The 14,433-nt window shown below is 47.5% G+C and overlaps 1 protein-coding gene across 3 annotated transcripts in view; it reads right to left on the bottom strand.

Moving 5' to 3' along the window:
- The window catches only part of VWA2 (von Willebrand factor A domain containing 2), a 51,040-nt gene that overhangs the window by 13,645 nt on the left and 22,962 nt on the right, over positions 1–14,433 (bottom strand). For all 3 annotated transcript variants that reach the window (XM_060171242.1, XM_060171241.1, XM_060171240.1), the window contains 4 exons: positions 9,032–9,141; positions 4,892–5,086; positions 2,352–2,485; positions 1,823–1,955 (listed from right to left, as the gene is read on the bottom strand). In XM_060171242.1, the coding sequence (XP_060027225.1) occupies positions 1,823–1,955; positions 2,352–2,485; positions 4,892–5,086; positions 9,032–9,141 (572 nt within the window). The remainder of the gene's footprint in view (positions 1–1,822; positions 1,956–2,351; positions 2,486–4,891; positions 5,087–9,031; positions 9,142–14,433) is intronic.

Raw genomic sequence — 14,433 nt, forward strand, 5'->3', positions numbered from 1 at the left:
GCAAGGCAGAGAGCCCTTCTCCTGGTTTGTGGCAGCTCCAGGGATGGCCCTCTCCAAAGGGGCTTCTTTTCTTAGGAACTAGATAAAAAAAAGTGCTCTAGAGTCCTCCCAAGTAGGCTCCTTCCAACACTACCTCACTCACACAAGCTGGCCCACCCCCAGGCTAATTGGACTTGCCTCTCAGGCAAGGACTAGCATCCACAGGGGCTGACAGCCAAGTCCATTAAGGACTTGAGGGGAGTCAACTCAATGCTGGCCAGACTGCTGGCTCATCACAGAGACGTCCTGGCCACCTCCATGTGTACTCCTGAGAAGTCACAAGTGGTGGCCTGTAGAGCTCGGTGGCCACACCCTGCCCATCCAGGCCTGCACTGGAATGGACGTTAACCAGGGACTTGGCTGAAATCTGTACTAGTACCCTTCCCCACACTCCATTCAGTGATGGATTTGAAACCGTGACTCCAAAGAGACAGGCCTCGCTAACATGACAGCCTAACCGTGATGAATGGGGTTGGGAAAGAGATAATGACCCTTTTTACACAGACAGCTTTGCAGAAGTTAAGGTCCAGCTGTCAAGATCCAGAAGGGCAGGTGTCTGAGTGGCCTAAAGACTCATACTAGTCCTTGTCCCCTGAAAATATTTTTCTTTCTTTCTTTCTTTCTTTTTTTTTTTTTTTTTGCTTTTGAGGCTGACAAGAACTTGAGCCCTATTTCAAAGAGGAGGTCAGCTGACCACCATGGTTTCTTCTGGGGCTTGGTGCCAGTACTACAAATCCATAGCTCCTAGAGGCCATTTTTCCTTTTTTCTTAATTTCTATTTTACTGTATAGGACAGAGAAAAATTGAGAGGGGAGGAGATAAGAGAGCGAGCGAGCGAGAGAGAGACCTACAAACCTGCTTCACCGCTCGTGAAGTGCCCCCCCCCCCCCCGCAGGTGGGGAGTAGGAGGCTTGAGCCAGCGTCCTTATGCATGGTAATAAGTGCATAACCAGGGTCCAGGTGGTGGCACACCTCGTTGAGAGCCCATGCTATAATGCTCAAGGACCTGTGTTCAAGATCCTGGTCCCCACCTGCAAGGGGAAAGCTTCACAAGTGGTGAAGCAGTGTTGCAGATCTCTCTCTCTCTCTCTTCTTCTCTTTTTCCCCCTTCCTCTCAATTTCTGGCTGTCTCTATCCAATAATAAAGATTTTTTTTAATCTAAAAAATGATATAAAATAAGTGCATAGCCAGATGTGCCACCACCCTGCCCCTGGCAGTCACTCTTTATCCACAGGGCAGAGCTGGGGGCAGACCAGCAGCTGCACAGATGCTAGTGCCAGAGGAAGCACGCTGGATAAAGTACTTGGGAGGACTGGTGAAATAAGTGCACGACTCTGGTCCGAGCCCGGCCCCCACCACAGGGTTGAAGAAAGCTTCAGTGCTGTGGTCTCTCTCTCTCTTTCTCTGAATCCCTGTCTCTATTGGACAAAAACAATAATAAACAAAGGATTCAGGGACTGTCTAGAGACTGCAAGGGAAGCAAAACTGACTTGGGGCAGAAGGTACCCTTGAACCCCTGAGCCTCAGATCTAAAGACCCAGCACCCCCAACAGCCAAATCAACTGGAACTCCCCCTAAGAACTGAAGCCTCATCAGCGTCCATCAAGAGGAACCAAATGGCCAGGCCACTGTGACCCCCTTCCCTCTCTCACCCTGGTGCCAGGGAGACCCTTCCCAGCTTGAGCCCTGGTTCCCTCCTGGTTCTCCAGTCCCTGTCACATGCTCCATGACCCAGGGCTCAAAGGGCTTGAGAGCACAAGTCCTGGGGGCCTGCAGACACACCTGGAGAAGCGGCAGGGTGCGGCCAGCAGGGCGGGGGTCCCCCGAGATCCTCTCCAGCACAGTGCCTGGCCTGCAGGCTCCCGGACCGTCTCCAGCTCCTTGCGTTCACAGGGGTAAGCCCAGACCTTGCAGTCTGCACCCACAGCATGCCAGAGGAGAAAGAGGGGTGAAAGCCTGTCCTTCCTACTGTGGTGCCCTGATAACCTGCTCCCTGCTGGGCATCTCTGAAGCTTCCCTGTGTTGGCCAAGGTGAAAAGATGACTTGGCTCTCCTAATAGGGACAGGGTCCCCAGCCCCTGTTTGCCCCCCGCCCCCCGGCCAAAAAATACCAGTTCAGATCCCACTAGAGACACCCACAGGTCCCAACCTGGGAGGCAGAATGGAGCACTGTGACCTGGGATTGAAGTGGCTGGACCCTACTCATCTCATCTTCCCGAGGAGACTGCCCTCTTGCCTCTAGCCTCAGAGACCCTGTCCCTCCTCATACCCATTCACCCCCCAACAGCCAGGCCAGGTTGGGAGGTCTTACCTGAGCTGGCAGGGGTGCAAAGGCTGGAGCCCCTGAGGGTGCTAAAGAAGCCATTGGCAGCGTCCTCAGCTTGCTCAGCCAACAGTACGTGCTGCTCCAGGGGTTCACTGGCCAGTGTGTGCAGCTCCTCCCACCTGCCCGCCCCCAGCAGGAAATGACAATGTGCTCCACAGCCAGCCACCCCTGTCCACCTGGCTCCTAGGAGCACGGGCCCGCACTGTGGCCCATGAGCTTCCTGGCCATAACATCACACTTTGGGGGGGTGTCAGGGAAGGGTTCCAGAGTGAGTCTCTGAAAGACTTAGGATGCCCAGCCCTGGGCTGTCCAGTCCTGGGCCATGGCATGTGTAGGCAGCAGCCCCCAAACTTGCAGAGGCAGGCCTCCCACTCAAAAATGTCACTCTGACTTCAGACATGCTTCTAAGAGACTGTGTGTCTGGTTTTGTCACCATAGCTGATATGGAAGAAAAATGATCAGAAGAGAGAGGAATGTGGTCACATGTGGTAACAGTGGGACACAGAGGACAAAAACCACTAAAGGATCACAGTGAGCCTAGAAGTCAAAGGGTGTCCCTAGAAGGAGGTGACACTGGCATCCAGATGTCATCATGGTAATGCCCACTCCAGGAAAACAAAATGGTGGCTGGGATGCTGATTTCAGGGCATGGAACATGAAAAAAAGCTCTTTATGTTGGGAAAAGTGGATGTGACGCCAAGGATTGAACCCCATCTCACATGCAAAGCATGCACTCCACCACTGTGCTACCCCCCCCCCAAGGAATGACTAAATGATACTGAGAAATCTCTGTAAAAAAACAGGGGGGCCCAAAGCACAAGGACCAGCATAAGGATTTTGGTTCGAGCCCCCGGCTCCCCACCTGCAGGGGAGTCGCTTCACAGGCGGTGAAGCAGGTCTGCAGGTGTCTATCTTTCTCTCCCCCTCTGTCTTCCCCTCCTCTCTCCATTTCTCTGTCCTATCCAACAACAACGACATCAATAATGACATAACAATGAAACAACAAGGGCAACACACACACACACACACACACACACACACACACACACACACACACACAATGACGGGGGTTGTAGAGACACCCTAGAGGTTATACAAAAGACTTTTATGTCTGAGGCTCTGAAGTCCCAGGTTCAATCCCCAGCACCACCATAAGCCAGAGTTAAGCAGTGCTCTGGTCTCTATCTCTCTGTGTCTTTATATATATCTTTCTCTTGTCTCTTGTTAAAAGATTTTTAGGGGCTTGGTGGTGGCATACTCAGTTAAGCATACATATCACCAAGCACAAGTACCTAGGTTCGATCTTCCTCTTCCCACCTGCAAGGGGATACTTGACTAGTGGTGAAGCAGGTCTACACCTGTCTTTCAATTTCTGTCTGTCCTATCTAATAAAGAAAAACTAGAAAGAGAAAAACCAAAAAAATACAGGGAAAAATGGCTACTGACAACAGTGCATTCCTAGCGCTGTCCTGAGGGCAATAAAAATGATAATAAAATAAATCATTTAAAGTCACTCCTTCTGTAAGAAGACAGGTAATATATCCAGAATTTTGCTCATCTAAATGCATTTTCTAGGCGGTAGCACTGCAGGTTAAGCACACGTGGCACAAAGTGCAAGGACCTGTGCAAAGATCCTGGTTCAAGCCCCCAGCTCCTCACCTGCAGGGGAGTCGCTTCACACATGGTGAAGCAGGTCTGCAGGTGTCTGTCTTTCTCTCCCCCCACTGTCTTCCCCTCCTCTCTCCATTTCTCTCTGTCCTATCCAATGACGACGACAATAAAACAACAAGGGCAACAAAAGGAAATAAATATTTAAAAAATACATTTTCTAAAAATTCAATTTCTAAAAATGATATGAAACACCCCACTTTGGGAAGCTGGGTGGTGGCTCAACTGGTAGAGCACACATATTACCATACTCAAGGACCTGGGTTCAAGTCCCCAACCCTACCTACAGGAGGCAAGGGGAGCCTCCTAAGAGGTGAAAGCAAAACTTATCCACACTAGCAACAGTAGTGCTGATGGTGGGAGTGGCCATCACCTCTGACTAGCCTGGAAATTTCTGGCTTCTCTCACTGGAGGGAACCCACACAGCCGATGTCATTAGAGAAGCCCATGAATGTTCACCTCTGCCAACGTAAATCTGAGTTTCTGACACTGACAAACAAGTGTTCAGATACTATCTTTAAAATGCAAGTTCTTGGGCTGAGAAGACAGCATAATGGTTATGCAGAAGACTCTCCCTGTGTCTGAGGTTCTGAGGTCCCAGGTTCAGCCCCCAGCACCACCCTAAGCCAGAGCTGAGCAGTGCTCTGGTCTTTGTCTGTGTGTCTTTCTCTCTCATTAAAATAAAATAAATGTTTTAAAAATGCAAATTCTCATGTTCCAAAGGATGGACACTCCATGTTCCAGCACTCCCTAGCTTCTTTCCAGCACTAACACTTCCTAGAGAGGGAAAGATAGCTAACTCCCAGGGAGAACCAGGCTAGGGGGTCCCAGCACCTCTTGGCTGTGAAGCCTCTTACCTGGGGAAGCGGACCCCCACAGCAAACACGGTGACACCCCTCTCCTTCAGCTGCCTGGCTGGCAGCAACACTTGCCCTTGGGACCGGCCGTCAGTGATGATGAGGAGGATCTGGGGTACAGAGGCATTCCTGCCCCCAGGGAACCCCGTCTGCAGGAGATATTTCAGGGCCAGGCCAGTCTCTGTCTGTCCTCCTCTGAGCTCAGCCAGAAGGAAACAAGAAACAAACAATGAAGGAGTCAGAGGTGAGGCAGGAACAAGTGACAAGTGACAGCTCTGTTCTCCATTCTCAGAGGGGGCGATCCTAGCAGGAGACTTGCACATTCTCACCAAGCAGGCTGCCGTGGTAAACAGAAAGGAAGTCTCTCTGTGGACTAGGTACTCTCACACAGAGAGATCTCTGCCATCTTATCCAGTGATGTCACTCCTTGCCTGTGTGTATGTGTTTCTTCTCTCGCACTAGTGACAGCAGCTCTGGGTGAAAATTCTCTCTGTTAAGGCTCCGTCCTGGTCAACCCATTTCCAAATTCAGGGTTGGGAGCTAGAAGACTGCACAGCTTGATTCCTTCCAGGACAAGGCAGGTGCCTACAGCCTGTCTTGTAAAGATGCTTTTTTTTTTTTTGAGACTCTCTTTGCATAACCATTATGCTATCCACCCTTCACCCAAGATAGTAACAGCCTGTCTGGCAGGTTTTCAGTCTGTGCTTTCGCTGCCCAATTTCAGGGATGGAGCTCCAGGTCCCAGAGCACAATCTCGACTCAGTGCTGTGACAGGGCCAGTGTGAGAACCCTCAGAAGCGCTGTCCCCTTGGAGTGTAGACAGACAATAAGCACTTTGGACTGTGGATTTTAGCCCATTTCCAGTGGGTCCAAATGTGGATGACAGTGTGCAGGGTGGTAGGAGTGTCATTTTCACGGTGCACAGAAAGAAAGTCCTGTTAGCTTGTCCTTCTAAACCCTGAGTGGTCAGACAAGATCTGGGGGGGGGGGACACACTCACAGCCAGGCTGTATCCTAAAGACAAATGACGATTATGCCTGCTTTTAATTCTTTCCACCATCATTCTCATAACATGAAACATCCAACTGCCAGCCATGGGCATTCTGTGGTTTTTGTTTTTGAGTTCAGCCCTAGAAGTGTTCATTCCTTATGCAAGTCAGACACGGGTTCTCTTACCCAGCCACCCCTCCTGGGTCACTCTCGTTACCTCTGAACGGTTAATTACTCCTTGCCTTGGGTGCCCAAACTCAGTTCTTTCCATTCTGTATGGAGGTGAGGAAAGAGGCTGGGAGATTATACTTGGGGAAATCAGGCCAGGGGAAGTAACACAGTGGTTTACACAACAAAGTCACATGCCTGAGGCAATGGAGGTGCCAGGTTCAATCCCCAGCACCACCCTAAGCCAGAGCTGAACTCTGGTTAAAAAAAAAAAAACTCTGAAATCATTATAAATGTGTCCTTTTAGAATAATGACTGAGCTTTTAAGAGCTCAATCTATTGATTGCATAATCATTAAAAAGGACTGACATAAAAATATAGCTTTATGGAAAAGTACATGCCAAACAATATTGTTTTAAAGAACGAAATGCCATGTAATTATAACTACTCTAGAGATTGCATTTAAATGTTAATGTGGTTTGAAAGAGGCCAGAAAGGCTATGAGAGGCTGTGTGCCAAGGTAAAGTGTTGTTATTTCTGTAGAGCTGTCTAAATACAAACATAGGGGGAGTTTTAAAAACAAAAAAACAAAGAAAACCACCCCGTCACGGAAAGCTCATTAGTGTCACTGTGAGCTTAATGGAATGTCCTCATGAGCTTGCATAGTCAACTAGCCTGGGGTTCTAGGCACTGAGGAGCCAACTGCTGGCCAGGGTTTAACTGATATTATGTTATGTGCTGGGGTGGGTTTGCAATATTAACAGGTTTGATTCTACTAGCTTTTACACTTCCCAAGACAAAGTAGCAATAGGGGGTTGTCAGGGTGGTTTCTTAGCCATCTAGAAATTTAAAAAAAAAAAATTGGGGGAGGAGGACAGTTAATGAATTACAGAAGATTTGTCCATACATGTGTACGGTTTCCCAGTTCTGTGTAATAGGCATTTCACCCCCACCCCATCAAGGACTCTATGACATCCCTTAAGTCCCCCTATTCCATTCCCTCCCCAGAGTCCCCTGCTTTGGTGCAGTATACCACTCCCAGCCCGAGTTTCGCCCTTTGCTCGTCCTTTCTAACTCTTATTTAGGTGACTACTTTGGTCTGGGGAGACCAGTGGGTTGCCCTGCGGTCATCACTTCAGAGAAAGCAGGGAGCCCTGGGGAGGCCAGCACTCCCTTGAGGCCAGCAGCCCTCTCTGCTCTGATCAACAAGCATTTTCATGGTGTGTCCTCTGTGACCTTCCAACTGTGGCCCCCAAATCAGTCTCCTGGTTTTGTCTGTGGTCTCTAATCATCAATCTAGATCACACAAGTGCCAGTTGTACACATGCCCCCCCAAAGAGCCAACCTTGTTTAGGCCCACAAAAAGGCCATTTTTCCCTTCCCTTCCCTTCCCTTCCCTTCCCTTCCCTTCCCTTCCCTTCCCTTCCCTTCCTCCCTCCCTCCCTTCCTTCCTCTGCTCCTGGTGGCCATGTTTTTCCATTTTATTGCATAGGACAGAGACAAATTGAGAGAGGAGGGGATATTGAGAGAGAGACAGACACCTGCAGACCTGCTTCACCCCTTGTGAAGCATCCTCCCTGTGGAGTGGGGGTGCAAACCTAGATCTTCATGCGGGTCCCAGTGCTTAGTACTATGTGCGCTTAGCCAGGTGTGCCACTGCCAGGCCCCCCTCTTTTCTTTCCTTTAATTGTTACCAGGGTTATCACTGGGGCTCAGTGCTGACACTAGGAATTCTTTACTCCTGGTGGCCACTTTTTTCATTTTTTTTTTTATTCTTTCTATTTTATTTGATAGGACAGAGAGAAATTGAGAGGGGAAGGAGAAGATAGAGTGAGGTGGAAAGATAAACAACTGCAGACCCGTTTCACCACTCTGAGGTGTCCACCCCCTGCACACCACCCTCACAGGTGGGAAGCAGGTGCTAGAACCTAGGTCCCTGTGCATGGAAATGTGTGTGCTCAACCAGATGTGCCACCATCTGGGGCCCCATCGGCCAATTCTTGATGTGTGTCTGGATTTCCTGTCATGAGTAATGCTCTCAAGTCCTTACTTATGGTTTTGGCTTTCAACACAAATGATAATATTTTAAAACGAAAAGATAGTGATAATTGTGTAACTCTGAAGATACATTCAAAATCACTGAATTGTAGTCCCTACCCACACAAGGGAATGTTTTGTGAGTGAAAAAAAAAAAATCAGGAGAAAAAGAAAGCAGGGGGAGGGCTGGCACTCTCAATGACAGAGGGGCTATGACTGCATTTTTAGACCCCAGAAACAAGGCTCCTAGAAACGTGAGCTGTCCAAAATGCAGAGATCATCAGGGACAGAACTAGGAGACTGGAAGTCAGGTGGTAGCGCAGCAAGTTAAGCATGCGTGGCACAAAGCGCAAGGACCAGCGTAAGGATCCTGGTTCGAGCCCCTGGCTCCCCACCTGCAGGGGTGTCGCTTCACAAGTGGTGAAGCAGGTCTGCAGGTGTCTGTCTTTCTCTCCCCCTCTCTGTCTTCCCCTCCCCTCTCTATTTCTTTTTTTTTCCCCTCTCCATTTCTCTCTGTCCTATCCAACAACGAGGACATCAATAACAACAACAATAATAACTACAATAACAATGAATAACAACAAGGGCAACAAAAGGGAAAATAAATAAATATTTTAAAAAATCTCTAAAAAAAAAGAAGTAGGAGACTGAACAAACCCAGGATCATGAGCTGCATTCTTCCCATTACCTCATGTTCTTCACTGGTCTTGACCTTCACTAGCTCTTTTTCCCAGTTACAACTACAGAAAAACTACAACTAGAAAAAAAAATAAGTTTGTGTGGAAGTTGCCACCTGAGACCATGACATGTACTAGTCAGGGACAGCTTGGGGCTTGGAAGGAGCCCACGGCTCTCTTGAAGGCCTGTCACAGGCTCCTGCCATAGGGAGCGAGCATAAGAGCATCTCGAAGTCTTTTATCTGTATTAATATTCACTCATACATACTTGAAGACCATCTTCTTAAGTCTCGCCTTCACTTCCTGTTGGGTTGAAAATGAATCCAAGGAGAACTCCAGGCGAGGAGTGGAACTGAATTGGAGTGCTCCCACTCTGACCTGCAGCAGGAAGACACAGGGCCCAGGGCCCAGGGGCCTGAGAGCAGAGTCAAGTCCCAAATATTCCTAACCTAAGAAGAAACATGGGATGAGAAAGGGGAGTGACTGAGGCCAGAGGGACAGCTCCATGTGCACAGCACTGGTCTCATAGGCAAACAGGCAAGACTGAAGTGTGAAAATTATAACCATGAAAGTTCTACAACAAAGTTGGGGGGGGGGTTTCTTTGTTACCCGAAGGTGGAAGAGTTTTTATAAAGACATTTAATCCAGATGCTATAAAATTTGATGTACAAGATACAGAGAAAATGGAAAGATCATTTGCAACTCACATCAGAGACAAAATGTTAGTATCCCCAATACATGAAGAGTGTCTAGAAAAAAGTATGGAAAGATCAACAGCCCAACAGAAACATTGGAGAACCAGTAATCCCCTCAATAAGGAATAAAACTAGGGGAAAAGTGTAACACACATCAATAGAATAAGAAACACAAGTGGCTCTTCAGTATGAAAAATTGCTTTAGCAAAAAGAATGAGACCATGGGGAGTCGGGCGGTAGTGCAGCAGGTTAAGCACATGTGGTGCAAAGCGCAAGGACCGGCGTAAGGATCCGGGTTCGAGTCCCCGGGTCCCCACCTGCAGCGGTATCGCTTCACAGGCGGTGAAGCAGGTCTGCGGGTGTCTGTCTTTCTCTCCTCCTCTCTGTCTTCCCCTGTTCTCTTCATTCTCTCTGTCCTATCCAACAACAACAACTACAACAATAAAACAGCAAAGGCAACAAAAGGGAATGAATAAATAAATACTTCATAAAAAAGAAAAATAAAAAAAAGAATGAGACCATGTTTACAGGGGAAATAGTGTTTTTTATTACTGACAGTTCCATTAAAGTTTTTTTTTTTTTCTTCTTCCAGTCCCTGGGGCTTGGTGCCGGCACTACAAATCCACTGAGACCATTTTTTTATTCTATAAGACAGAGAGAAATTGAGCAGGAAAGAAGAGACAGAAAGGGAGAGAGAAAGAGAGGCGCCTGGAGACCAGTTTCACTACTTGTGAAGCATCCTTGCTGCAGGTGGTGAACCGGGGGCTTAAATTCTGGTCCTTGAGCAGTTTCTTGCACTTGGTACTACGTGTGCTTAGCCAGGTGTGCCACCACCGGGCACCCAACACTGTTAAAGTTAATCATCTGTGGAGAGCAATTTGCCAGTATTCCAAATGGACAGAACTAGTGGAAAGTTATCCTCACATACACAGTGCTCCCATTTATGTAAAAACATGGGGTGCAAGTGCAGAGAATATTTGTTTTAGCAAATATTCTTCAAAAAGAAATCAGTTAGGTAAATCTTGATAAATACTTTTGATGAGAAATTAACCAGCAAAAAATATATCATACACATAGTAAGTGAAAAGACTTCCGAGGTAACATGGAAAAGGCAGAAGAGATGTATGTATATACAACTTGCCACCTTTGTGTAAAAGGCAGGAAACTGCTGCTTGCGTGTTCATGGATTAGTTTTACAAGGGTTTTCAGGAATGCCTTCTGGGGAAATAGAAACTCTGTGGGTGGGAAGGAGGCTTTTTTCATTGTGTCTTCATAAAGAACCATGTGAACTAATTACTTAGTTGGGGGGGGGCAACTCCCTTGAGACCAACAGCTAGGTGCATTTACTTGGTGAAACAGGAAGCCCAACTTAAAAAAAAAAAATCAAAGTGGAAACAGCTTGAGCCATTAAAGCATTTACTCTAATTGGTGGTTCCGGGGATAAGACAGTAGCCTTTTATCTTCAATTTAGAAAACAACCCCCCCCCCCCCCAGTTTCTCACCAAGGTGTAATCACTCTGCTGGGATTAGTAGATGAGAGCCAAGAAGTGAGCTTCCCAGCTTTTAAGTGTAGAGAGGAAGACTTCAAACCCCTTAAATTCACCACAACAGAGCAGTCATTAAAAGCCTTAATTGAAAGCTGTTTGAGGGGAGAAAATTGTCTTGAAAATAAAAAGTCACAGAAAGTGAGACAGAACACAAATCAAATCCTTTCTACATGCAGATGACAAGAAGGTGACACCAAAATGCAGCAAAACCCCCGCCGACTCTGAGTCATAAATGTGACACCAATGTCTGAAATCGCAAGGCAAACACCCTTGGCCAGGAATCCCGGAAAGCTAAGTGCCTTGCAGATCGGGATCCTCCTTCAATTGCTTTGCTCAACAAGTCTTCTCACAAGAAAACTGTTCTCAGGTCTAGCCCAAAAGCACTCTCTGAAAACTCAACTGAGCCACTCTGTGTCTTTGCTCATGTGATGATGATAGACCCGTCTGCCTCCTCCTCCTCCTTCTTCCTATCTTATTTGATAGTGAGAGAAAGTCGGCAGGAAAGAAGATGAGAGAGACCTGCAGCACTGATTCACCACCTGTGAAGCCTCCCTCCTGTAGCTGGGAACTGGGGACTAACACTGAGGTCCTTATGCATCGTAATGCATGTGCCACCACCCAGCCCTGGGCTTTCTTCTTCTATGGAAGTTTCCAGGTCTCTCACCGCCCTGGCTCTCTGATGAGGCCATATTTTTCCAATGGCTAATTGAAGCATCCATCTTGGAACCAGGCTGTGGCACACCTGGTTAAGTGCACACATTGCAGTGCGTGAGGACCGAGGTTCAAGCTCCTGGGGTGCCAGTCCCTGTTCGGGTGCCATTATGCCAGGCTAGCTTCGTGAGCGGGAGAGAGAGATGACCAGAGATTCATGGCTGAGTGGTACGCAGTTCAGTCTTTATTCATGTGGAACTCAGCGCAATCTAAACTATCTCTAATCACAATCCTGTCCTTGTATGTCCTGAGGCAGAAGAGTCAGGTCCGAATAGGATGTACGTAGGATAGGGGGTGGGGAGAAGGAAAAAGCGTGCAAAACAGTGAGGATTAAACCAATGCCCTGGAGGCAGGGTGGTGCTTAGTTAACAGTGGCTATGTAAATAGAATACAGTGTTAAGCAGGGGGGATTAAAGCAATGAAACAGAAGGGGTCCTAGAAGCAGAATTTAGAAGCAGACCAACATTGGGGAGCTTGCATGGGGAAAGCTTCACGAATGGAGAAGTAGGGCTGTCTCTCTGTCTTTCTCCCTCTCTTCCTCCTCTCCTCCTTCCCTCTCAACTTCTCTCATCTATCCAAAAAAAAAAAAAAAACAAACAAACAAAAAAAAACTCCATCACGAAAGCCGTATCCTAGGTAGAGCCTAGCAGTGTTGAAATTAAACTCCCCGAGTATGAAGGACCTGGAGGTTGGCATCACTAGTTGCAACAGCTCCTCGCCTTATTTGAGGGCAACGAATTCCATCGGCACCCATCCCCTGTGCACACTGCCACCTTGTCAACTGTCCTCTTACTAAGTATGAATTCTGAGGATTATCACCTCATCCGGGCCCTGGAACTACCCGTGAGAAAAATGGAACATGACCTGAGCTGAGTCAAGAACCCCAGTTCTTCCACGTGCGACTCTCTCCTAAGATGACTGTGTGACCTTACCAGTCCCTTGGCCTCTCTGAGCTTATCCCTCCATCGGTAAAAAAAAGAAAAAAATATATTCAGGGGGCGGGTGGTAGCGCAGTGGGTTAAGCGAAGGTGGTGCAAAGCGCAAGGACTGGCGAAAGGATCCCGGTTCGAGCCCCTGGCTCTCCACCTGCAGGGTGGTCGCTTGCTTCACAGGCGGTGAAGCAGATCTTCTGGTGTCTATCTTTGTCATCCTCTCTCTGTCTTCCCCTCCTCTCTCAATTTCTCTCTGTCCTATCCAACAACGATGACAGCAATAACAATAATAGTAAACAACAAGGGCAACAAAAGGGAAAAAATGGCTTCCAGGAGCAGCGGATTCATAGTGCAGGCACAGAGCCTCAGCAATAACCCTGGAAGCAAAAAAAGAAAAAATTCACTAACAATCATATGGTTCTTTTGCACTTTAAATTTCAGGACATACTTCATCAATGTCAACAGTGATTGATTTTTATGGTTCTTCCACCAAGAGTAAATATTGTTCTCTCTTTTCTTCCTTTCTCTCTTTCTTTCTTTTTGACTCCAGGGTTATCATTGGGGCTTGGTGCCTGCACTAGTAGGAATCCACTGCTCCTGTGTCCATTTTTTCCTTTTTTTTTTTTTTGATACGACAGAAATTGAGAGGGGAGGGGAAGATAAAAAGGGAGAAAGACAGACACCTGCAGACTTACTTCACTGCTTGTGAAGTGACCCCCCCTGCAAGTGGGGAGCCTGTGGGGACTTGAACCAGGATCATGTGCTGGTCTTTGTACTTCCTACTATGTGCGCTTAACCCAGAGCACCACCACCTGGCCCCCAATACTGAACTTTCACAGGGAACCACTTCATTTGAAAAGCTGGACCTGTGGAGCCAGGCAGCGGTGCACTGGGTTGAACACATACATTACTATGCCCATGGACCTGAGTTCAAGGCCCTGGACCCCCACCTGTAGGGGGGAAGCTTTATAAGCAGTGATACAGTGCTGCAGATCTCTCTCTCTCTCTCCTCCTTCCCTCTCAGTTTCTATCCTATCAAATCAACAAATAAGCTGGACTTTATGTGGAAGAGGATAGTGGTTCTCTAAGCCATCACAGACACTTTTCTTTATAGGGTGTTGATGAGTTGGCATCACACTCGGAATTTCCAGATTGTTGGGTGGAATGTCTGCTCTGGTGTCATCAGATAATTTCAAGACTTCTTGATATCCAGGGAGCTTACTCTTCCAAAATGATGAGCTAGCCTGCAGACAATCTCCTTAAGAGCTGTTTTGGCTCCTAAATCCAGGAGGGTTTTCTAGGATTAATCTAGGAATGTCAGTTTGTGAAGTCACTTCCTTCCTCAACGTGTAGATAACAAGTCTCTAATTCAGATAATTAATGGCTTTACAAGCCAGAAATACCGTGCTTCACTTTCTCTTTGATTTCTTGTGTAGGTTCATATGGCTTGAAATGCAGGAAATTCAAAATAAGGCTGCAATGATGAGCCTGGCACCCAACCTGCTCAGTTTGCATTCTCTCCCTCAGCAAAGAGCCATGGGGCCAGGTGGTGGTGTACCTGATTAAGTGCACATAGTACTAGGCACAAGGACCCTCATGAGTATCTGGGTTCAAGGCCCCAGCTCACCACCTGAATGGAGGGATATTTCAAAAGCAGTGAAGCAGGCCTGAAGATGTTTATCTTTCTCTCTCCTTGTCTATCCCCCCTCCTCTCTCAATTTCTATCTGTCCTATCAAATAAAATGGAAAAAGCAAATGGCCACCAGAAGCAGTGGATTTGTAGTG

This window comes from Erinaceus europaeus, chromosome 14, assembly GCF_950295315.1.
Source record: "Erinaceus europaeus chromosome 14, mEriEur2.1, whole genome shotgun sequence".
Lineage (NCBI taxonomy): Eukaryota > Metazoa > Chordata > Mammalia > Eulipotyphla > Erinaceidae > Erinaceus > Erinaceus europaeus.